This window comes from Zalophus californianus, chromosome 3 (genome assembly GCF_009762305.2).
Source record: "Zalophus californianus isolate mZalCal1 chromosome 3, mZalCal1.pri.v2, whole genome shotgun sequence".
Taxonomy (NCBI): domain Eukaryota; kingdom Metazoa; phylum Chordata; class Mammalia; order Carnivora; family Otariidae; genus Zalophus; species Zalophus californianus.
In genome coordinates this window covers 123448213-123473646 of record NC_045597.1, presented here as the reverse complement: position 1 = coordinate 123473646, position 25434 = coordinate 123448213, and the positions used below count along the sequence as shown (strand labels likewise).

Sequence of the window (25434 nt, the reverse complement as noted above, 5' to 3'; positions counted from 1 at the left end):
CGTCAAAGTCCTCCCACTGACAAACTTTAGGAATATTCTTGTTTGTATTTGGATTTCCATTTCCCTTTGGATTCTAATCTCACGCTGCAGTCCATTCAATAAGAGAAAGCATTTTTCTCCTAGATCTCTTTCCATATACTCACAAATATAAGCACACGTTCTAATTTATGATTCGTACCTCATTTGCAGGATATACTGAGCTCAGTCAACAACTCTGGGTTTGACTTGCCATATGGGTTGTTTCCCACGTAAGATCCAGGGTGGAAACCATAAGACTTAGGAAGGCCTGTCTTTGGGCCTCCAGGGGCTGGTGCCTCTCATCTCAACAAATGGAGAAAAAGCTTACAAGTTATGCTGCTTGGTATTATTGGAACCCCTATCATGTATATCATGAATGATCATGGGATCATTCAGCAAAATAATTATTTAGAATTTGTTTTGGTTTCCTGCATTGGTGTCAACCAATAAGTGCCTAACCATTGTTTTTACCTAGTTATGGAGTTCTTAAAAAAATTGCCAAAAGGAGTCGTCGTCAATTTAGTTAGGGCTGGTCTTGCCAGATGTAATTTCATTCAGGTGAAAAGCAGTGTTAAATACATACAGCACTCTGAAGACAAAAAAAAAAATACAATGTACATTAAAGAGGAGGAAATGTCATAGTTTCATTCTTTGGTACAGTCCATCTCATAAAGTGTATAAAACTAGAAAAGTCCATAAAACTTGGATATATTTACAACATGCAGTTAGAGTCACATTTATAGAATGTGCTTTTCTGTATTACACACAGAAAATAAAAAAAGAACAGGGAACAAATTTCCAAGGATGAAATTTCCACATTTATTTTTCTTTCATGTGCATAGAAAATGGCAGTGAAGTGTCCTATGAAAGAGGCAGGGAATGGGCATGGCGTTTCTATACCAGACTGGACTTTGTGCTTCAAAGGTACACTATTCATTTCGAAAACAAAGGATGTTATAGTTGTTTTTAACTGCTAACAATTCCTTGGGTATCCCATTTGTTTTTTAAGCTGTCAGTTTTCTTCAAATCTCTTTTCAAATGACACACTGCATTACAAATGATGGCACTTAACCAATGTGGCATTTCCATATTTACACCAACAAAAGAAATTTACAAGACATAATAGCATACAATCTTGACATTTAGTAATAGCAATAAAACATGAAGGGCATCCATTTTATTTTTTTCTGTACAAACTATCAGAACATAACTTTATTCACATTAAAAAAATCATCTTTAATTTGATTTGACCTACACATCCCCCATCTCATTTCACCCATGTCTCAAACCTCTCATCACATTGCCCACACCTTCACCAGACTATAGAATCTACAAGTAATTAGATTTAACACCTAAATAGAGCTTAGAAAGTCCTCTCTCCCAAAGCTTTCCTTACTTCCCTGATAATTCCTCAAAAAAGAAAAAAAATATGCTCTTCACTTGGTCCTTTCATTTCACTTTCACATTTCATCAGCAAATCAGCAAGATGGATTTTGCATCTCAACCCAAACAAGGTTAGAAAGAAGAGTTCCTCTACCGAGCATCTTGATGCTACACCCATGAGTCTGGGGACCCTGGGTACTGTTCTGCTCTGTAAGAAGGTCGTTTTGTGGAATAAAAGTCTACATAATTTGTGGTCGATTTCAGTCCATACTGTGTTGAATAATCAGTAGAAGCTGGAAAGTGAACTCGGTCATCAAAATAAGGATCTTCATAGCTATGAGGAGACTGCAAATACAATCTGTATGCGTCAAAGTTCTTTCTGTTGGAGTCATCTTGACTATAATACAGCTGTTGATGCTGTTGACAAAATGAAAAAGCAAATAAATCAAAGCAATTTTTGGAAATACGTGTTTAAGGGAAATTAATGTGGGTTTCCTGCTTCATATTTTTAAAGCAGTATTCAATATTTGTGAACATATGGTTCAAAGTTCTTTCTGGTACACACTGTGTATTTACTAGTAGATTGTAAGGACTTTAAACTATGTTTATAAGTGGGCTGGCAGAGTTTGCTCAAGTCCTGTTTTAAGGCCTGTAGAAGTTGGTGTCTCCGGAGAGCCCAAGATGGCCTCTGGCTACCTCCTTCCCCTGCTAGAGGTCCGGTTCTGTGCTCTGCTGTGGAGGGGCCTGTTACCTGGGCACGCCCAATGAAAGGATGGCCTTGATTTTTGCTTTGACACAGGGGAACCATGAGTAGTACATCATGAATTTTGTTGGAGGTTGGATTTTCATGCTTCAGATAGTTGTGTATGTACAGAACCATCCTTTACCTAGAGATGAAGATTGAGTCCATCCCTCAGTTTTAAAAGAAATGTGAGGTGCTGTTAAAGGGGTAAGCAATCCCTGGGCAGAATAATAAAATTGGAAGAGACACGTGAACAAATAGGAAAGACTTCCCCAAGCCAGGACTAATCAGATTTGTAAGGAAGCAAGGTGAAACCCATGTGGGCATCCACGTCAGGGCACCCTGCCCCCATTTCTTTTTGTGTTATCTTATCTCATCTCTGACCTCACATTAATGTCTTCAAATATGTTTGAAGAAAAACTGTCATGGCTCTTATGTCTGTTTTCCCTCTTGATCATGCCCAAGCCCCCCCACTTAGTAAGATGTAACAAATTTACCATGTACATATCAACATCATGTTCTGCAACTAAGTTCATTCTAACATTATAAGCATTTCAGAGCTAAATTCTCTTTTTAATTTAAGTTAGAGTTATGATTTTAAAGTTTTTTTTCCCTCCTGACTTAAAAACTATGGCATAAATTATGAATAATTTGGTAAGTTCTTTTTTCTTCCATCAACAGAGAAAAGATGATGAAATGGAGGGAGGTCTTAGAGTATCCTTATCTGAAGTTCAGGATACAGGATTGTTTGGAAAACCCCAGTTGCTCATGTATTATTGGAAGGTAAGAGGAGAGATCAGACGACCTAATGTGGGCATGGCATCAGGAAGGACCGATATAAATTTTAGGCCCCCAGTGAAAGCAGATTGGATGCCACCATTAGTCCCCACTCTGATGGAGAGTGGGGTCCACCCCAGTAGGGCTGAGTCCACTTTGACTTCTGAAACTAATGGAGACCTGGCCACCGACTCAAGTGTTTTCAAACCATGGATGCTTGGATGTGCAGGGAGCCATGAAAATGGGACATGAGGTTTACAAAAAAGAACAATGAGATGAGAGAATGGAGTGTGCTTACCACCTTTCCCCACCCAGAGGATGGAAGGGAATTTAGAGATTAACAGAAAAAAGGAGTGGGAAACGGAGATTGTTGGGCAAAGAATATGAGTTAAAGACTTCTTAGGTGGTTCCCATCAGTGGCATGGTGGTCTCAGCAGCACCGACTTGAATATTCAAGCACATGAGGCTACTGTGGAAGTGCTTTGCTTAAACCACAGATGAGCTTCTGAGGAGCAGAGATCCCTAGGGAAAGCTCCTCGGCCCCTGCTGTGTTGGCCCAGCTCTGGTAGGTCAACTGGCGCGGACCCCTTTCTGTGTCGATCCCTGCTAATCGGCCTCCTGTAAAAATGATATTGCAAATTCACCTGTAGCCGTCTATTTTGTTCTCTTGCTGGTGAGGAATAGGAACTGATGTAAATTGGTGAAGGTTTGCTGGAGCCTGTAAGAAAATATTTTATGAAATTAAAACTAGTGCTCATCACTCCGGTCCATTAGGCTGTGTGGGCTCCCTGCACTAGGGCTGGTACGGTCCCTGATGGGGCCTGCCTTTCCCAGTGCCAGCGGGGATCGGGAGAGGCAGCTGGGATCCCTGGATCTAGCTGTTAGCCGATAATGGGTATGGCAAAGGTAAGTCATGTGTGTGTTTCACCGAAAAGCAATACCAGTCCAAAAAGGTTTCCTTCTCAACCTCTGGTCACTGTGAGGAGCTGTGTATACCTGTAAAGGTCTCCCTGGCTGGCTCTGAACAGCAGCCTGGCTCCCTGAGCCGAGGGACATCACTCTTCCAGGGCTCTGAGCTAGAGCACTGGGTCGGATGCGGAAGGGAAACGTTACAACAAGCTCCATGCCTTCAGAATCAGAGCTCTGATTCAAAGTCCCAGGTCCTGGAACGAGCAGGCACAGGCGTGTTCTAAGCAGTCTGGCCACATGGAGGCACCGTCTTGTATCTGCCATCTTTAAGTACATTTTGAAACAAAAAGAATCTGATAATCAGATGGTTGTCTTCAAGAGTCCACAGCAGACTCCCGATGATGTCATTGGCTACCCTTCTCTTACTGTTAGGGCTAGCAAAGATTTTTTTTTTTAATGAGGAAAATGAAACATACTTGAGGCAAATTAGTTTATTGAAGCAAGCAAAGAAGATACAGAAGGGCATGCATGCTAAAGAGGCGATCTTTAAAATAAAGCAGGCTGCTGCAAATCTGAAGCAACAATGCACTTCAGTTGATGCATTTCCTTTGCAAAGAGCTTGGTGTTTGAAATGTAGCATCTGCAATTTTCTGAGCTATTAATTGCCATAGTAACAACAGTCGATTAGTAAACAGTCCTGTGAAATCACATCTTCAAAGACAACAGCACAACTGAGACGGCTCCCCCAGCAGTTGTTAAACTGCCACCAGCTTTTTTTAATAAACAGGTTTTTTTGAGAAAGAGTACTCTTGTGGTAGCTCAGTCACACCCTTATTTGAAACTTCTAGAGCAGTTATAATTTGCTAGAGAGTTGAGAATGGGGACAATATGAGATCTTGGTAACTCTTTGGGCTGGCATCCTTCACATGAATGAGATGCCCAGGTTTCTGAATGACATAAAAATATGAATAGTATGCAACATCATTTTTGTTATTCTTAAAATATAATCACTCCGGGAAGAATCACATTATACATTTTGTTATTCATTCAAACTCTTTTCCATGAAAATGTAAACGAAATTGATCTCCATTCTCAGGTTTGAATTTAAGAGATGAGCCAGTCTAAGAGATGTGGCCTTGCAAAGCATCCCAGAACTCAGTTCTGACACAGGGGAAACACAGGGAGACACTGCATGGACGGGAAGGGAACAGAGCAAAGGGACTGCACTGGGGCAAAGCCAGCAACCACCTCTCTTGGATACGGTGCTCTTTTTATTTGTGGTCACTAGGCCACTACCTTAGCTTGTTTTGCTTAAAACAAGTGGAAAAGGCAACAGCCCCGGAAGCAGGAAATGGAGAGACTGGACCGTGGTCGGCTGCTGGGGGACCGTCTCAATACAGGCATGGGCTACTTCCCAGGCCGCTGGCGGGGTGCCTGGAAACGAGTGGCTTTTCGAGATACTCTATCACATACCCAGCTGGCGTCTTACCAGGGTACAGGCCTTTATGTGTGGCATCCCCTTGGCTATTGTAATACTGCATAGGTGGCTGGGTCCTATCGTATTCAGAGCGAGGGTCTCTGATTCCTAACAGTGCTGGTGAGGAGGAGGTGCTGCCGACTGAAGGGAGAGGCAGAGGAGGAGGGAGAGAGAAAGGAGAAGAAAGAGAAAGCAGACTGTCAGTGTCTCTGCAAAATCCTCTCTGGAAAAATAAAGGTCAGCAATTAGAAATGCCACGCAGCTGGTGCTAAAAATCAGCTCTCAGAGATACTGTGAGTTGAAGAGCAGCCAGTGCTGAGGACCAGGAAGGCGACCCTCAGATCCGCTGCTGCGAGAACCCTGCGAGAACCCGAGCCAGCGTGGCCCGCCCTCCCAGAGCTTCCCAGAGGGCTGAAGTCCGGACTGCCTGGTTAGGGAGGGGCGCAGGGCAGAAACCGCGCAGGTTCCTCAGTGGTGGGCCTCCAGGACTCCCAACAGGCCTTTACAATTGAGTGAGAATAACTTATTAGCCACCTAAGAGTTACAGTTGTTATTTTATGATCTCAGTTCTGCTGCGTGTAAAACACCCATCTTTTATCCTTTATGTACAGCTCTTTAGTAAATAGGTGTTTTATGGCATATTTTGATTTTTTTAATGATTTTATTTATTTATTTGAGAGAGAGAATGAGACAGAGAGAGCATGAGAGGGGGGAGGGTCCGAGGGAGAAGCAGGCTCCCCACTGAGCAGGGAGCCCGATGCAGGACTGGATCCCGGGACTCCAGGATCATGACCTGAGCCTAAGGCAGTCGCCCAACCAACTGAGCCACCCAGGCGCCCCGCATATTTTGATTTTTAATTATTTCAAAAATATCTCCATCTCTAAATGTGTTTGAATAACAGTGCCCAGCCTATAAAATTTGTAATTCTTTTTATGGTGATCAGCTGTCAGGGAAATTTTGTAAACCCAGTAAGCCTGGCTCCTCAAGAAGTTCACAATGCTAACAAGCCGAGCCTCACAAAACCCCAATTTGTTTTTCCCAGTTTGAGCCAAATATTTAATAACGTCTCTATCCATAGATCTCCTTTTGAGCATTCTGCATAGAAGGAAAGCATGACACATCTTTTTTCTCATTAAAAAGTCATCTTGCTTGCACTAAAGTTAATTATAAATAAAAGGGGTCACTTATTCACTTGATCCACTTGAAAGCAGCGGCCCTCAAACCTTGCCACCAGTGGTTCTGCATGCCTTGATGCTTTCCGATGCAGACCGACACTGAAATATTTTTCCCTAAAAGGTCACTTTACTGACATAGGGTTGCAGTGTGTTCAACAAAGGTGAGCGTGCATGGGCAGTGTCTGTGCTACTCACCTTGCTTACTTTCTAGAAGGCAGGAGGACAAAGAACGTGCCCACCCACCCCCCACAAGCACATTAGCAAGGCATCAGAAGTGCCAGTAAGCTTATACTACATTAGTGTGAGAGATGGAGGATTAGCCCTTAGGATAACTGGAGCAACAAGTATGAATTCTATCTTACCTCTGAAACAGAATCCCAGAACTTGGATGGGCTCATCCACATTGCCCAGTGTGTATATATGAGGTCCTCAAAATAAGCTCATTGCTTAGTCACTACGCCCTCATCTGTCTGAAATTCTTCTTTTGCGGGTACTACATATGCCTTTTGTTAAGCAGCCAAATCTCTTGTTTCCCCTGACACCCCTATTCCTGAGTCCCGAAAGGATTCTGAACATTTTTATAAAAGGAGACAGCCTCAGGCTACACCTGGGAGCTCAGCAAGTATGTCAAAAACCAAGCACAAGTCTCTTTGAAGAAAACAACTCATAATTTAAAAACTATGATAAAAATATACACCATACGCAGTAGGCACAGATAATTTTAAAAAATTCCTAGTACAAGTGGAGACATCCAATTATGTGGCAAGAACCGCCAGTCCTATATTTGTCTTTTTGGCCACATTTGTCCACATGAGAAATAAGACTGCCAGCAGTAGCACAGTTGAATTACAACAGATAATATTTATATGTCAGAATGGGAGATTTAAAGCCGAATAAAAAAAGATATTTATTATTTTTCCTATTTCATTTAGCTAAGAATTAAATTTATAGGACTAACTTGGCTTGGTAGTAATATTCTGCCCTTACATATAAAAAGCAGTCTGGGGGCACATGGGTGGTTAAGTGTCTGCCTTCAGCTCAGGTCATGATCTTGGGAGTTCTGGGGATGGAGTCCTAGGATCGAGTCCTGATCGCACTCCTGGCTCAGCGGGGAGTCGGCTTCTCCTTCTGACCCTTCCCCTGCTTCTCCTTCTGACCCTTCCCCTTCTCGTGCTTTCTCTCTCACACTCTTTCTCTCAAATAAATAAAATCTTAAGAAAAAACAAAAAAATCTCCCCCAGTCTGAGTCTCAGAACATTCTTTCTACCAAATTAGACACTAGTAAGTAGGTAGTGTGCTTGCCAAGATTCCCAACTTTCAAATCAAAGGGAATCCCTGCAAACCCACCTGTAGGGCCTGTTCCCATCGGTCATGGATGCGGGGGTGGGGGGTGGGGTGGAAGGTTCTGGAATACAGCTCGGGGTTGGAGGTTTAACTGGGAAGGAGGAAAGTGCGGGAGATTGTAGCTCCCCCAGAACGCAGGTATTAAGATGATGTCTAAAGGACCCTGCTTCTAAGAGTTCTCACCAAGAAAACTAAAAAATCACTTTGGAGGAGATTCCAAACTTATGGCTAGTGGGCAGGCAGGGCAGCTGTTTTCAAGCATAACTAGTGGTTCTCAAAGCGTGCACCTGCACTCCTGCATCCACATCACCTGGCCAGCCTAGCCCCTTCTCACACCCAGTGAAGCAGAATCTTGGGGGAGATGGGATGGAGGGCCCTGGGATACATTTATGTGTAAACTTGCATAGACTTTTTAAAATGGAAGGAGGAACATGGGTCTGTGGTTTACAATGGCATGTAATTCCCAAAGAAGGCTCTTGGCTGGAAGAGCAAATACACATCCTAAGTGTTTGGAGGTGACAGGCTTAATCGTCTATGTTCAGTCTTTTCTGGCTGGAAAAATAATGTCTGTCACACAAACGTTCTCACGAAGGAGTGGAGTCTGCCCACTGACCTGACTGAATGATGGGTGACATCTGTTGGTTGGTGGTAGACAAGGAAGGATGTGATTTGAATCGGTCTCGCTCTAACGTCGACACAGGTGTAATAAAATGGTTCTGATTCCACCCATCCTGTGGAGTTGAAAGAGAAAAAGAAACCTCTCAAAATGAATAATGACATTTCATTACAATAAATGATTACAAATGTGTGCTCTGATGAATGCTAATTATGCCAGAGCTATTCTTGTAAGTTACCTTTTTATAAATGCTCCGGAGGTCCCGATATTGCCATAATGTATTCAAGACCTGGGCTGCTGCCTTCACCACTTTCAGAGATGATCTAGGGAGACAGCGAAGATGTTAATGAACGTGGGCGGCACAGCCTCAGGCCCCACTTGCGGAGATTCAGGCTGCAAACCAGCGGCCAAGAGGCCATCTCTCCAAGGACCAGAGGGCACAGGCGCCGCTGCTGGAAAACACAACCAAGGAAATCAGGTGTACCTGGGAGTTGGCCAAGTTCAGGGCTGGCCAGGGTGGCAAGGACCAAAGTGAGGCTCTCAGGAAGTCAAGTCTGTGGTGAGAGGCTGTGATTGGGACAAGAAGTGACTCTCTTGAACTGGGGGCCTCTTTCGGCTGTCAGTCCCTAGCCTCCCCCCTTATCTACCAAGGGGCTGACCTTGCTGGGGCTTTGGGATTAATGCAACCATGGCCGTGCATCCTGACTGTCAGAGGACCCTCCCAAGTTAATTTGTTTCCCCCCCATTAGTAGGTCTTCATATAAACACCTGCACTGCCTTCTTATCATTTATGCCTCGATGTAAACAAATGTACATCTGTGCCCTAATGTTCAATGTGGAAAATATGGTCGGTTGTAAATTCTCCTCTCTGAAGACAGTTGCTGAATACTGGCATTCTGTTCAAGCACTGCTGACCATGAGTCACTGCTTTTCACCTCGGGAGCTGCTCCTCTTACTCAGTGGCCTCGGCGGTAAGTGAGGAGAGAAGGCTAGCTTCGTGCCTCAGCACAGGCTTCCAGATCACCACATCAGGGGTGCATCAGCACTTGGGAGTCAGCCGTAAGGATAACGGAATACCTCTTCAGCACAGAAAATGTGACTTCAAGTGTGTATCACAGGGTCTAAAAATCTGATTTCCTCTTCTTATCTCCCCAGTTAAACTTTCATGAAAGAGAGAAGCAGCAAGGCGAGCAGACGGGAAGCACTCTCTCTTGGCCCCAAACAACAGGATATGGGGTGCAGTGATTCCAAGGGCTTCAGCAAGGACGGAGTACAGGGCAAGTTCAGGGGCGGCACAGTCTGTTCCTAGAGGTCGGGCATTTCTGGATCCATCTGCACCACCATCTCCCACCCAAGACCCCCTCTTAGTGTTCCTCATGAGTCAAGGGTAGAACCAGGTCAGACCAACCCACTCAAAGCTCTTCTAAATTTTATATTTTCGAAAGGGACCACAGAGCAAGGAGATAACTCAAAAAAAAGAAGAACAGAGATGAAATTTCTGACACCCAGGATGGCCTTGCACGGCCTTCACACCTCACAACCATGCCATTCTCAGCCAGGTCCTGAGCGCGCTGCTGGTGTTTATATCCCCGTCTGTCAGTGCCAGGCGGCCGGGAGGCAGGAAAGGACACTGGCTCCAAGGACTACAACGCGACACTCGACAAGGAGGACTGTGCCAGTGATACATACACCTTGATACAAACAGCTAGGCTAGGTGTCTGCAGAGACGGATTCTGCTAGTAGAAAGCTAACGCTTGAGAAAAGCAAAGACGCTTCTGTGCTCCCCTCTGCAGCACAGTTCCTTGGAAGAGTTACCTATTCTCCTAACTCTAATTCTCATCTTCTCTGCAATGTGTGACATCGGTAGTGTTCAGCAGGACAAGCCTCAGCCCTCATCCTGCCTGGCCGAGCAGGAGCATGTGACATGTCCTCACCCTTAACACTTCCTCCCTTGGCTTCCAATATGTCCTTTTCTGAATGCTCTGGCTACTCTTTCTTAAGTTCTTTTGCTGGCTCCCCATTTCCTTGGCCTCTAGCCATAAACCCTGAAGCCTCTTTTCTTCTCCATCTACATTTTCTTCCTTATTCATCTCAGCCTATTTCACTTTTTTAAATATGCCATTTATAGACTCCCAAATTTGTATTTCTAGTTTGGACCTCTATCCTGAACTCAAGTATATTCTACTGCCGACCATACACTGCTGGTGGATGTCTAACAGACGTCTCAAATGTCATAGGTCCAAAACAAACACCTGGTCTTCCCTAAAAAACCTGCTCCCGCAGGCTTTCCCATGTTGGTGAGTGCAACTCATCCTGTGGTCTTTTTTGCCAAAGACCTTGGGGTCATCCTTGACATTTTCCTCCTCTCCTGCTGCTCACCCGATCCCTCAGCAAATTCCATTGCCTCTTTCAGCCATGTCGGAATCGACCACTTCTTCACTGCTACAACTGTTGCCACCATTAGTCTCTACTTGGTGGAAGGGAAGGTTTGTCAAAAGTCACAATGACCCCTTTAAGGGAAGTCAGACCGTGTCCCCCACTGCTGAACAATCTCCAGTGGCTTTCGGTCTCCTCCGAGCAAATCAAAGTCCTTACACTGACTCACAGGGTCCTGTATGTCTGGTTATGTACCCCCCCCCAGCTCCTCCTGACGTGCTCTTCGCCTGCGCGCCCCCCACTGTCCACTACACACATAGCCCTCCGCTTCCTCCTTACCACCTTTCCCAGTTTTAGTATTTGCTTCGTCTGCATCTGACGGGTGGCGTTTCTTACTCACTGGTACCTCATCTACCTCACCCAGGAATGTAAGCTACCGGGGGGCAGGGGTCGCTGTGGGACCCTCTTGCTGCTGTAGGACACCGCAGGTGGGCAGAAAACTTGGTGAATGACTCCGAAGGGAAGGCCAGCGTGTTGTGTTCAGAGGCCAACCTGAGTTGATCCAGGACTTTCTGAGTCTCTTGTTTTGAAAAAAGATTACAGTGGATAAGAACATTTTTCTTTTTTTTTTTAATATACAAAGAGAAGTTCTGGCACTGGTTCAGAATCTCTCTAGCTTCTTCTGCCTTTCACAAATGAAGGCCCTTTAATGAAATTTTAAGAGCACAAGAAGTGATTATGGTTACCTTAGCTTTATCTGTAACATTTCATTTCCTCTGAAATAAAAAGGTGTGTGTGCATTTATTACTAATGAGATTAAAAAGATACAAAAGAAAAAAGGACTGAAAGGAAATATGGTTAATGTTGATAGGTGAGACTTCTGGGGGATGAGAATATGCTTTGCTACATTATTCTTCTATTTTAGAAATTCCTACAAAAGTATAAACTAAAAGATTAGATAAGAAATAACGTGAGTTCTAGCACTGTCACTCAGCCAAGTAGTAAATACCATCCGAGCATCTCTTATAGGTCAGGTTTTGTTCTCTATGTAGAGGGTACGGCAGTGAAGAAAAGACAAAGTCCCTGCTACTGGGGGAGCCAGAGGCCAGAGAAAACACTAAATAACATATCGGGTTAATCAGTGCTGCGAAGAAGAACAGAGCCGCGGGGGGGGGGGGGGGGGGGTGGAGAGTGGGGAGACAGGTGCCATTTTATGGATTAGGTGGCTGCTATCCTGTGTATTAAAAAGGCTCCAAACAGCCCTACTTCCCACTTCCTTGAAGGATTCTTTGATGTGATACAAAGGCAAATTTATAGTCAACTGTTATAGCTCTGTGACAAAAGAACAAAACAAAACAAAAAACCCTTCTATTTTTGCCACCAATTCTCTAATCCCTGCTTCTGCTGCTTCATCACTTAGGTGTCACCCAGAAGCAAAGGGAAATGTATAATCCCAGCCCAGGGCACATCCTGAGGCCACACAGCAGGCCCTGCTCAGAGCAGTGATTTTAATACTTTTTCTGCAACTGGCAGAGGAATCAGTCCCAGAACTGAGGATTCAGTAAGATGTTCTTGCAGAACAGGCCCTACAGTTTGGAGTAGAGTCGAAGGTGAAAGGGAAGGTGCCCGCAGATGTTCCTCATCATGGTATTTCTGATTCTTCCCAGGGTCAGCACAAGCAAACATGGCTTTAGAGACAAAAATGAACGTAGGGATGTTAGAACTAAGTAAATATCCAAAAAGGGGCCACGTGACTGCAAATGTCCCTTCTCAACAAAACAGGTTTTAATTGGTGGAGACTGTTTAGCTTATTGGTGTGTAAGAAATGCAGGAATAAATCCTTTCCAGTAGGAAATATCCTTCTCAAAGGCCCTTATCACAGGACAATCCTAATAAGGGCCTCACGCTCCATCTCCTTGCACTTGCCTGTCTCCTCTGCCCTTGGTTATGTTCACCAGCTTCTCTATCCCCCCTGAGTCGGCCAGAGCTTTGGCGTTCTCCATGTTTTTGCTGGTGACCTCGTGCAGAGCACAGCAGATGGCCGCCATGGTCTCATCAGACAGCACACTGGGGCCGGTGCCGCCGGGAAGCCGGTTGACCAGGTCTCGCATGGCATATTTACCTGCCAAAGGCAAAAGATTTCATTCCACTTTCATAAGGTACTAGGTTTTTGTTATTGTTGCCGTTGAAAGATCCTGACAGTGAGTTCTCTCTTAAAAACATAACCTCAGAAGACAATAACATGGCAGAACAGAATGATAAATATTATAACTGTAGGGGGGACGTTAATGTTTACTACAATGCCACTTGAAGAAAAGACTGGTCTATAACACAAGCCACTGAAAGAAAATGTAAGTCAGTGTATAAAATTGGGTATACCAATCAAGTTGCTATAGATGAACTATTTCCATTAACAGTGAGAAAGAAAGAAATGATAACAGTTTTATTCTCAATTGAATTCCTATGTTTCAAAAATACATGAACTTCCTCTTAAAGCTTTTAAAGACCTATCTTTGAATAAGTTTTAAAAGTGGACCAAGTAAAGCTGCCCCATAATTCTTTTCATTAAATCTCTCTGGGTCTTAAAGTGTGAACCGGGTACCATTACCCATTTTTATCAAGTTGAAGGTAAGTACCATCTGACATCAATAGTGATAACATGTTAGTTTCTTTTAACCAGACACAAGTGACATTTGGAATTAAAATGATGGCTACGTTATCTGGTAGGAGTGATGCAATGATAATAGAGTTTTTGACAGGCCAAGGCTGGGGAGCCCCCTAGCTATTGAAGCATTTCTTTACAGATACTCAGTTTCTCTTACTTCTCTCCAAAACCAAAATATCTCTAGCTTGTTCAATGTCAATTACCAACTGACAAACTAGAATAATTGCACAACACACAGAAGAAATGAACTAAAGCTCAAGTAAATATTTTCTTAGTTTTTTTTTCTATGCTAATAATTGAGTGGAAACAAAATGGGGTTTTTATTAAAGTCCTATTTATATACAATGGTAAGCAGTAGAATACAGGCCTTGACTACACGCTGCATAATTTACAGCATTTCAAAGGGAAGGCTTTGGCTTACTCACAGTGAACATTGTTGTGAATAGTAGAAAAACAATGTTGACATTATAAGCCAGAAGATAAATGTGGTTTTTAGAACAGATGGAATTTAGCACTGGTGATTTTGAATACTCACGAAAAACCAAAATGTCCATGACACACAGTTCGTCATTTTGCTAAGGCACAACTTTAAATTGCCCCCGAGACTGGGATAAGGCAGCCCACTGTGTCTGCGAGTGAGCCTGATGGTCCCCTCAGATCCTGCAGCTCTACACAGCTGGGCTGGCCCAACTCAGCAGAGTATATGCAGTAACTTTTGTAGAGTGACAAAACTTTGTTTCCTTGTAAAAAATGGCTCTGAAGAGGAAGTCCATTGCTAGTGCTGGTGATGGACAAGAGCAGAGAGTCAGGGGGCCCAAGAAGGGGGATGGTGTTTTGGGACAGAGGTGCTGAGTGAATTAAGAGTCGAATACTGAATCTGGGAAGGACTTAGCCCTCAGGAAAGAAGGGAACTTTATAGAGAAATAAGAAAGTGATTCATGAAACCATTTAAGAGTGCTCCAGCTGGGTACAAATATGCTCACAGGTGGTGAGAGAAAATGTCGTGAGAGTTTACAAGTGGGTCAGCACCCTCACAGAAAACACAGGGACGCCCTGGGAGAAGGCCCGGACTCTCATACGCATTCCTCCTGCCCAGAGGTCTTGGCACTCAGGGGCACTGGCCCCACACCTCTGCACCTGTGTCCCCTCCCCGCTGTGCCATGATAGGCCACACGTCATCATATGCTGTCAACCCTTTATTTTTTAGCATTAGGAATTCCCAAACTATATGTGCTTCTTACAAGAAATTCAAACACTATGGATGTAACAAAAATAACTTAAAAAATCTCTTTAGGGACCTGAAGGGTTTCTCTCAAGGACATGTGGGAACTAAGAGTTATAAAGCATACTGGCATCAGGCACTAGCTGGACTGTATGAACAGGGTGTGGAAGAAGCTCCTCTTCTCTCCTTGGGGGACAATTTGGCTCAAAGGAATGGTGTGTTACGAGCAGGTTAAGCTAGGTGATAATTTAAAATAGCAATTCTGCCAGGCACTATGTAGGAGCTTTCATGCAAGATGCCACAGTGAATCCTCACAGCAACTCTTTAAGGTAAATATTATTGCTCTGTTCTTTGTCTCCCCCCGCCCCCGCCCCAGGACAGGCCTATTTTAGAGTTCAATACTTATTCACTACTCCACATAAGATCCTGTCAAATCTCCCCCTCCCTCTCTCCTGGCCTGTCATCAGCCATGGGGCTGGCGTGGAGCTTGGCGCTGCTTCATCCTCTTTATTTGATATGCACAGCAAACCCGTGGTAAGGACAGCAAGGTGGTCGGCTCCCTTTCAGAGATAGGGTTGAGGAAGAGTTTTCAAATTTAGATGAAAGACCTGAAGCTGGGTGGGCTCACCACAGGACACCCCAGGTTACCCAGCCAGTGAGAAGCAGATCCAGGGTTTAACTTGAGGTCAACTGGAGAGTCTCCGATCTTTCCTCTACCCTATACTCCGCTTGAGTGTGGTAACGGCCTTGGGGGCAAGCAAGCTACGCTGCCGAGGGTTTCAAACCTGAAGAGGGGTGCTCAGTGTCAGGTTCATGCAAATGCCAACCTTACATTTGGACAGCCCTGCGGGTTGGTGCCTCCTACCATTTTATACCCTATGTGCTTCACTTGCTTTAGCCTAGTCCTGACCCTGCCCCGGGAGGGAAATGGCCTTGGGACAGTGGTTCTGCCTGAGCATGAACACTAGGGAAAAGCGACAAACCATTTATGTAATTTCTTTTTTTTATTTAGATCATGGTAGTGTTGGTAAATTAGCAGATTATCAGTCTCAAAAATCAGAAAGTGAGAATTAACTTCTTTTGTTGCTCAGGAAATGAACCTCTCTTGGGAAACAGAGACACCAAATCTATCAAGCAGTGTTGTAATGTATAGCTGAAATTGCTACCTTTTTTGAAAATTTTCCTTCCCTGATCAATGTTTAATTAATGAGCTTGCCTCTTGCTGAAAAGGAATAGTCACAAAGGACAGACAGCACAAAGGGTACACAAATATGCCAAGACACCAGAGAACAGAACTCAGTTGCTGATCATTTTAAATGTCATTATTTTTATAAATCAAAAGAGTTGTTTTTTTTTTTTAAAGTAGGCTCCACACCCAGTGTGGAGTCCAACACGGGGCTTGAACTCACGACCCTGAGATCAAGATCTGAACTGAGATCAAGAGTCAGATGCTTAGCCAACTGAGCCACCCAGGCGCCCCTAGTTTTATAAATGTAGTTACTTTTTCTTTACAACTTACCTTGTCACCAGAACATACCTATGAGCTCCTTGTTGCGAACATCTAGCGCCATATTCCTCAAGGCAGTTGCCACCGAAGAAACAACTCTATCATTGTCCATTCTCAGAAGTTCTACAAGGATGGGCAGACCTTTTTCTTTGCGGACAGCCGCCCGGATGTATGCTGCAAACTAGTGAGTAAAACAAACCAATAGTAGTATAAAACACAGTTCAACTCTCAGATGTTACTGTCACCTAAAAAAGATGTTTCCAGAAGATAAACTAATAGATTAAAAATGTTTTCTTTCCAATCGGAAATTAAATCTGTGGTGTCAGTAAAGAAAAAACCAGAGTTAGGGATAAAGACAGGCTAGGATGACTGATTTAAAAAGAAATCCTAAAGCCTAAAAATCTCAAACCACCATCTGCCATATATTTTTGTGCAGAAAAGAGAAGGCAGTGATTGCTTTCTATCTCAGATACGTAAACATGATTAAGGAAGGATCTTGGGTCTTCTCTGCAATTGGCCCCATGCCAGGTCCGGAGGCTATAAATAGGATGGCAGAAACGGTAACTGATCAGTGTACATTATAGGAGAACCTGTCTCCATCAGTACATTCTTTTCCTATATTCTCTGCAACAATATTTAGAGTTCAGTAATCTTTCAAAGAGATTGACTGAAAAAAACCCTTTGCCTCAGAAGAAAAGGAATTCTCCAGAAACACTGAGCATCATAATTCATACAGACTGGTGAAAAAGTATATTTGTGTGCAAAATGCTTTCTTTTGCAAGATTAGTTTGCTGCTTCTTTTTTTAATTCACAGTCAAGAAATTCTTTTGTGGCTATGAGGCAAGTCTGTTCAGCGAGTCAGCGTTTGTACTATTTGAATTGGAAATGAATGCTAGCTAAGTCATCAGGGAAATAACCAAAAAAAAGTAGCATTTGAAAATTGGGCCTTTAATCATGTTTTGAGTTTTTATTGACATTTTTTACCAATGCAAACTGTTTTTCAAAATTTAGGATAATTGAAAAATGTTGCTCATAAAACATCTAATACTTTCCTGCTATGGTCAAGACATGAGGACAAAGATCGGCCAAGCCTTTTGTATTGTTTTGAACATTAAAATATATGATTGACCACTCAGTTTCTTGAATACCAACAGAATAGATTACTTTAATAATGCAAGTAAGAGGAAGAGATGCATTTCAAAGATCCTATTAACATTCTTCATATGAAACAAATACTCCTATTTTCTAAATCAAATGAAATCTATGGGGGGGGGAGGGGCGGCGCGAGGAAATGCAATACATGACTTTCTATAGAGTAAAGCACCCAGGCAGCTTTCTCAACTTCTCTCTGAAATCTGCAAGGACAGAGCCAACACCTGTCTCACCTGGAGACAACGTGGCCTGGCCCAGCCCAGCCCAGCCCAGAAGTGTTTCCCTTCGGGGGCACTATAGTCATCACCACTCTCAAAATAGCTTCTGACTTGATAACATCTGTATCTTGTTTTCTTAATAAGGATCTAATATTTTGATTTATTATTTTAGATACTTTGGAAATGATTTTAGGATAGTATCTGTATTTTAAATGAGCTTGCCATCTAACTTGCATTCACTAAATGACTCCAGAGGTGAAATTAAACACAACTCAAATCACATCTATTTCAATTACTGTCTTTTTTATTGTCATCAAATGTATCTCTTGGGTCACAAGAAACTGGATGCGAACACTGGGTCACCAACATAAATATTTATGAATACTTATGTGCCACACACTGTCCTAGGTCCTTCACTTTTTTTTTTTAATTTTTAAAAATTTATTATCTCATTTAGCTCTTACAACCACCTCATGAGATAGGACGGAAAGATCCAAGACCCCTAGCTAGTAAGTGGAAGGGCCAGGATTCAAAACCAAGGCATCTGGCTCCAGAGCCAGCACTTAGATGTTGGGCTATTAGCATGTTAATTAAGAACAACAATAACAAAATAACCATGCTGGCTTAGCACTAGGCCATAAATATCTGTATACATTCATTATAGCAGTTGACTGCACAAAACAAACCACACCTAGCCTGACCGATGCTTTTCACTCTCATGGATAATACAGTGGCCAAAAGATTCTCCTTTTGGGAGGTGGTGGTGGAGGAAGTAGCCAAAAACAAGCATTATAATAACTCTACTAAAATACCCTTGTCAGAAAACTCAAAGGTAACCTATGGAATGGGAGAAGATATTTGTAAATGATGTATCTGATAAAGGGTCAGTATCTAAAATCTATAAAGAACTTATTGAACTCAACACCCAAAAAACAAATAATCCAGTTAAGAATGGGCAGAGGACATGAATAGACATTTTTCCAAAGAAGACATACAAATGGCCAATAGATGCTCAACCTCACTCATCATCAGGGAAATACAAATCAAAACCATGATGAGGTACCACCTCACACCTGTCAGAATGGCTACAATTAACACCAGAGGAAACAACAGATGTTGGGGAGGATGCAGAGAAAGGGGGCCCCTCTGTGTACACTGTTGGTGGGAATGCAAGCTGGTGCAGCCGCTCTGGACAACAGGATGGAGGGTCCTCAAAAAGTTAAAAAGAGAACTACCCTATGACCCAGCAACTGCCCTACTAGGTATTTACCCAAAGGACACAAAAATAGTGATTCAAAGGGGCACATGCACCCCGATGTTTACAGCAGCTTTATCAACACAGGCAAACTGTGGAAAGAGCCCAAGTGTCCATCGACTGATGAATGGATAAAACAGTTGTGGTGTGTATGTGTACACACACACACACACACACACACACACACACACACACACACACACACACACACACCACAATGGGGTATTACTCAGCCCTAAGAAGGAATGAAATCTTACCATTTGCAGTGATGTGGATGGAGCTAGAGTGTATTATGCTAAGTGAAGTCAGTCAGAGAAAGACAAATACCATATGATTTCAGTCATACGTGGAATTTAAGAAACAAAACAGATGAACATAGGGGAAGGATAAAAAAAGGGAGGGAAAACAAGAGACTCTTAACTATAGAGAACAAACTGAGGGTTGCTGGAAGGGAGGCGGGGATGGGCTCCATGGGTGATGGGCATCAAGGAGGGCACCTGTTGGGATGAGCACTGGGTGTTATACGTCAGTGATGAATCACTAAATTCTACTCCTGAAACCAGTGTTACACTCTGTGTTAACTAACTAGAATTTAAATAAAATCTTGAAACAAAAAAAATACACTTGTCAGGAAATATTTAGAGGTTGAAAATATTTCAGAAAATGATTGTCTGGGAAGGTGGTAGATGATGTTTAAAAAGTTTTGGGAACCTCTTCCAGTGGTAACAGTAGGAAACCACTTTCAATTTTCATAAAGTCACACACCTTTAAAGGAGACATGGTAACTTTTGCCATAGGTATGTTCTGTAAGCGTCTGAGAGAGGACCAGCGGCCCCTCTCCCCTGCAAGTGCCGCCCTAGCTCAGCACTAACTCGGGCCCCTGGCATGTTCGGCACAGAATCCCAGTCTCTACTTTCCTCTTCTTTGAATTCACCTTCTGCACCACAGCACAAGTATCCACATCTGTGTCACCTATCTGCTTAAACCCTTTTAGTGGCCCTTCTGGTCTGCAGGTCACATCCCAGCTCCTGATGCTTGGCCGTCAGGCCTATCTACAATGCCTGGTCCCACCCGGGCCACGCTTGCGCTGCCCTTGATGCCCAGCACCCATCCTGCAGTCTACCACACTGTCCTTTTCTTACCTCAAGGCATTTCTTCTCTTGTCCCTTTCTCTGGATCACTCCCTCTACACCCCTAACCTCAGACTCTGCTGCCTTACTTCAGCTCATTTTGAAAGATTCCATTTGGGCAGCACCATCTCTCCCGGAAACCTTCCCTACTTCTTGGCTCCCCTCTTTGCCTTTCTCAAACCCGCCAGGCTCAGTTAGATGTCCTCTTTTAAGATCCCACAGTACACATATCCCGTGTGTACCACATATCCTACACTGTATCTTCTTGAACTGTACATTTTTCTTGCTAGCCTTCAGTTTGTACAGGAAGGGCTGTGTCACATTCATCTCTGAGCCTAGGGCCAATTGCTATCGCCCCCCCTTTTGTCCTAACAACTGTGTCCCTTTCACCATCACCGCTGGGCTGGCTGCACAGATGGAAAGAAGTGTGGACCCCCGGAGGACAACATACCTTCCAGTTTCCAGCAGAGAGGTTCTGGAGAGATCCGGCAGAGCCTTCCAAGGTGGCTGGGTTGGAACTTTCTGCTAGAAGAGTCAGATACGGTTTTACCACTGACGGATGCCACAGCATCTCAACCCCTTTGGGGGACTTTGACAATCCTGGGATAGGACCAACTCCATCCCACTGAAAGACAAAGAGCACACGTGAAATGGAAGCAAATGAACACAACCTCCAATACTTGAAAACATTCCTCTCTGCTGGATTCAGCTAGAGTTAGGTAGAAAAACTGTATAATGAGAAATTTTCTTTTCTTGCCAAATATGTGATTTCTCACTCCTAGAAAAATGAAACCTTAGAGTTTCATGTCAAATAAAATGCTAACTTGATCCTCTTGTGGTGTTCTCTTTTTCTTTTTCTTTTTCTTCCCCCAGCAGCTTGGCTCCGAGTCCTTGCTGGGAGACTCTTTTCCTAGTAAGTCATCCAGCTCACTCAGCCCCAGCAGCCGGGCCTGTGGGACCTCCAGTTCCAGCCGATAGGACAGGTTCCTCAGGGTGCACACGCAGTTCTCCACAGTCTGCAAACCAACACGGCGTATAATTAAAACCATCGTAGCACATTATTGCAAAATGCTTCTGTACTGAGCGCAGCAGTGAGCTTAAGTAAATGTAGAATATGAGAGAACTGCTTTTTTACTTATGGGAACCTGAAACAAGCTAGGGAAAGAATTATGATTCTAGAATTTTTGTGGGATACCCAAATGACAGAGTGCAGAGCCATCCAAACTACATCTGCGGATCTGATTTCGTGCTGATTAAAATGTGCAAGACTCTGGCAGAGAAAATGCCCAGTGTTTCTGCTTCAGAGTTGCTGCAGAGGCAGAGAGGCACCCAAGTTGCCAGAACCTCACTCCTTCTTGCCATTAGACGTCTTCACCATGACAAGGGGTACGAGTAACCCCATCTCCGGGGAAGGCCCTCCCCCCAAGTTGCATCTTTGGCCTTTCCATCCATCTCCGAACTCTCCCCTCCCTCTGCGGAAAGTTCCATGATTTCTTTGTGACATTTTGCCTTCTGTACATGGTCTTTTGCTTCTTAAAGTCTGTATCACACCTCTGATTGGGAGGCTAACTGTGACTTCGCTGAGAGCACCTAAAGCCAAGCTCAGCTCTTTCCCAGGAAGCTCTCCTTCCAACTTGCTTACTCCTCTCAATTTCATCTACAGATCTTTTGGTTCAACAAGGTTCAGATAAAAACTTGTACATCACTTTGAACTCCCCCCTACCTCCTCCGTGAGCCTACGACTCAGCACTCTCTTCTCTCTCAGACCCATGTTTATGACACAAGGCTTACTTACGGCTTCTCCTCACCTAGCCCATCCTGAAAAGCAAATACCTGGCGTACCTTGGAACTCCTGACATTTTTAGTCCCTCCTTCCTATTTCTTGCCACCTTCCTCAGTCCCTGCTCCTGCGGCAGATCCTAGATGGTTGTCACAGCTAAAAAATGATGAGTAGAATGCCCTGTGCTAGGATGGGGAAAACAGGAGGGGAGCAGGAGGGGCTCCTACTGGGAACACACTAACCAGCAGGGCACCAGAGGGAGGGGTGAAAGGGCAAGACTGGGGATGTAGAGAAGTGGGTCTGGGGTGGGGGCTGTGGCCTGCACTGGGGCTAGAAAGGCAGAGGGGTTGGTGGGTTATAGCGCCTCGACCCGGAATGTTTATTCACTAGATACTCAAATACAGATGGATCGGATTCTAGCCACAGGGGACACGGCTGGAGACAACAGTAGCAGGGACAATCAGTGACAGCCCAAGAGAACCACAAAGTCGGGACCCTGCCACCCTGTGCTTAGTCCTTGGCCACACGGAGTCACTCGGTTTTCATGGTTTTAAGGCTATTTTCTTAAACTGTCATGTCCCTGTTAATTTGTCATTTTTAGAGAGACTTCCCTTAATCTGGAGTGTAGCGTAATGAGTAGGAAAGGCTCAAGAATTCCAGAAAGAATGAATGGCAGGTCAATAGCAGCGTCAGGCAGCTGTTGTCACCTGCCATCGCGGCCCTCGTGGCCAGTCAGCACTGACCTTGCTGTCGTAATCAGATGTGTTCACACACGTGTGGATCACGTACAGCAGCGAGTCCACCAGCCCCTCACAGGATCGCATTTGCTTCCTGGCTTCCTCCCCTGCGGAGCTGAGGTTCCTGAATGGGCAGAGACACACACGGGAGCCACTGAGATGAGGAGCTCGCTCCTTAGCCAGGGAGCCTCACCTTACCATCCGACAGGTCGGACAAGACAGCAGCCGTGTAGATCCCGTGTGAGGAGACACTTTAACATCGTGAGAATTCACCGTAACCAGCTCCCCATTATCCACCCACACAGAAGGGAGCAGGGCCATCTGAACTCTGTCTCCCTCCTATGACACACCACTTTCTAACCTCCTAAAGACTGTTTTGGGGTCTAGCCTCCTTAGTTTCCTCATATGTAAAAAGAGGAGAATAATACTGACGACCTCACAGGGTCCGTGTGTGGAAGCAACGCTCCATATAAAGGCAATGAGAAAAGTGCCTGCAATGTCTGTTAGCCATGGCTGTTGTTTCTATTTTTTTTTTTAAAGATTTTATTTATTTATTTGAGAGAAAGAGTGAGAGAGAGAGAAAGCACATGAGAGGAGGGAGGGTCAGAGGGAGAAGCAGACTCCCCGCCGAGCAGGGAGCCCGATGCGGGACTCGATCCCGGGACTCCAGGATCATGACCTGAGCCGAAGGCAGTCGCTTAACCAACTGAGCCACCCAGGCGCCCCATGGCTGTTATTTCTAGACATGCTCTGCTTCTCCTGTTGGGCCACTACGGCTGGCAGGCCCCTGCACCTATTACAATGTTTTACCTATAGTAGGTGGTCATAGATGCTTCCTGAATGAACAGAAGAAATGTCATTTCTTGTATAACCATTCACGTTAAATATGGGCATTTGCTTATGCTATAATTTTTCAAATATAAAAAACCCTGAGGCTTAGATCTCATCCATATTGAAACTTTTTTCTTTTTAAAGATTTTTATTTTTAAATAATCTCTACACCCAGTGTAGGAATTGAACTCCCAATCCTGAGATCCAGAGTCACGTGTTGTACCGACTGAGCCAGTCAGGTGCCCCCATATTGAAACTTTGGATACCAGTTTACCTTCATGAATTGATACCAAATTTTAAGGATCTATTTTATGTCTTATTAACAAGGGTTCTAGGCTAACTCAGATTTTGTAAAAACTTAGGCCAAATAAGGGGGATTTGGAATGATTTTTCTTTTTGTCTTTATTTTTCTAGGGCCAGAGAGACAGTGCCATCCATGGTCCCTCCTCTGCTCTTTATCTTGTGTCACTTCTCAGCAGCACTCAACAACTGCCATCTTCCATTCCTTTACAAGCCCCCGGGACTCTTCACTTCTCTGGTTTTCCTCCCATCTTGCTGCCTTTCCTTCTCAGTCTCTTTTGCTGGTGGGTCCCTCTGGAGTGCCAGACTACTCTGGGTCCTTCTTATCTTTATCTTTACATTCTCATGGGTGGTTTCCTTCTGTCCCTTGGCTTTAATACAACCTATGGGCCCATGCAGACTCCCAAACATCTACCTTTAGGCTGACCCCTCTCTAAAACTCCAGGGTCCTTTATCCAACTGCTTTCTTGGTATTACTACATGGGTAGCTAATTAGACATCTCAAATGGACATGGTCAAAACTCTCATCTGCTCATCCCTCCATCCTTTCTTCTTCCTGTGCTCCCAATTGATTCAGCCAAAGATTTAGGTATTAACTCTCCCTCCACAAAAATATCCCCTATCTCCTACCTCGCTCCAGCACCTGGTCTAGGCCACTGTCACGGTCTACCTGGATTACTGCAACAGCCTCAGCCTCCTAGCTCTACTGTTGCCCTTGTTCAGTCTTCACACTGAAGCCAGGATCCAGTCCCACTACTCCTGAAATTAAAGCCCTCTGACAGTTACCCAAGGCACTTGGAATAAACTGTAAACTCCTTCCTCTGACTTCAAAAATCCTACTTAATCTGGTACCACTCTGTGCCTCGCCCAGTAAGCTCCAGCCGTAAGCCCACTTTTGCCCCAGAGCCATTACACTACTCCTTCCCTTTGCTCAGAATATGCATCCTCCTGACCCCACCCTGCCCTCAAAAGAGCAGCTCCTGGTGGTATTTCAGATCTAGACTTCAATTTCACCTCCTGCGAGGGGCCACCTGACCATTAAAATCATCTCCTAAAAACTCTTGCATCACCATGGCATCTACTGTTATTTTCTTGTTTTCCTCAACAGAGTATGGTTCTCTCAAGCAGGGACCTGTCTTGGTCATCACTGATTTCACACAGAGGGCATGCACCAAAACTGTTTATAGCCCTGAACCACTGGGGGAGCTGGACTGGTGTGTCCTGTCTCTGGGAAGCCTGGCAAGCTGGCTAAGGAGCCATCACAGCCTCCCTGGATCCAGGAGCAGAGAAAGGATGAGATGCTCCTTCCACAGATCATCAGTAGGTGATATAATCTCCTCTCTGATGCACGCCTCTGAGTTAGGGAGCTGGCCTGTTTCCCAGGATCCTGACTCTTGTCATCCACCCACAGTAAGGGGGCCGACAGTCACTTGTCATAATAGTATTGCCTCAGAGCAACAGCCCAGGCTCCCTCCCTGTCTTTCAAGCTGTTACAGAGATGCTTGGATGTATGGCTTAAATGTTAGCGCCCACTGCGCATCAGACACTACACTAAGCACTTTCTATGAGCTGATTCTTCACGAGTGTGAGATGGTGTTGTTATCCCTAGTCTAAAGATGAGGAGACTGAAGCTCAGAGTGGGGCAGGAAGTCAGGCTGCCTCTTAGTGTCAACCAGGCCACTCTGCCCCAAGGCTTCCACTTCAAGTTCCCAGAGCACTGTACAATTAGGACACCAGGTAGAAACTGAGCTGATGAGTATTAACGGCAAATAATAAGCACTCCTGTCCACACTTAAAGGAGCCTTTATGAATTTCACAT

At 44.3% G+C, this 25434-nt stretch overlaps 1 protein-coding gene across 10 annotated transcripts in view; it reads right to left on the bottom strand.

Annotated features, from left to right (window-relative positions):
* Positions 1 to 813: 813 nt before the first annotated feature.
* The window catches only part of PKP4 (plakophilin 4), a 231836-nt gene continuing 207215 nt past the window's right edge, over positions 814 to 25434 (bottom strand). For 6 of the 10 annotated variants that reach the window (XM_027588572.1, XM_027588573.1, XM_035726563.1 and 3 more), the window contains 10 exons: positions 22491 to 22608; positions 20792 to 20983; positions 20419 to 20592; positions 16243 to 16393; positions 12745 to 12940; positions 8681 to 8765; positions 8440 to 8557; positions 5319 to 5447; positions 3565 to 3638; positions 1570 to 1818 (listed from right to left, as the gene is read on the bottom strand). In XM_027588572.1, the coding sequence (XP_027444373.1) occupies positions 1570 to 1818; positions 3565 to 3638; positions 5319 to 5447; positions 8440 to 8557; positions 8681 to 8765; positions 12745 to 12940; positions 16243 to 16393; positions 20419 to 20592; positions 20792 to 20983; positions 22491 to 22608 (1486 nt within the window). Of the gene's footprint in view, positions 1819 to 3564; positions 3639 to 5318; positions 5448 to 8439; positions 8558 to 8680; positions 8766 to 12744; positions 12941 to 16242; positions 16394 to 20418; positions 20593 to 20791; positions 20984 to 22490; positions 22609 to 25434 lie in introns of all 10 variants that reach the window. The other 4 variants (XM_027588575.1, XM_035726564.1, XM_027588571.1 and 1 more) reach the window with 3 other exon arrangements.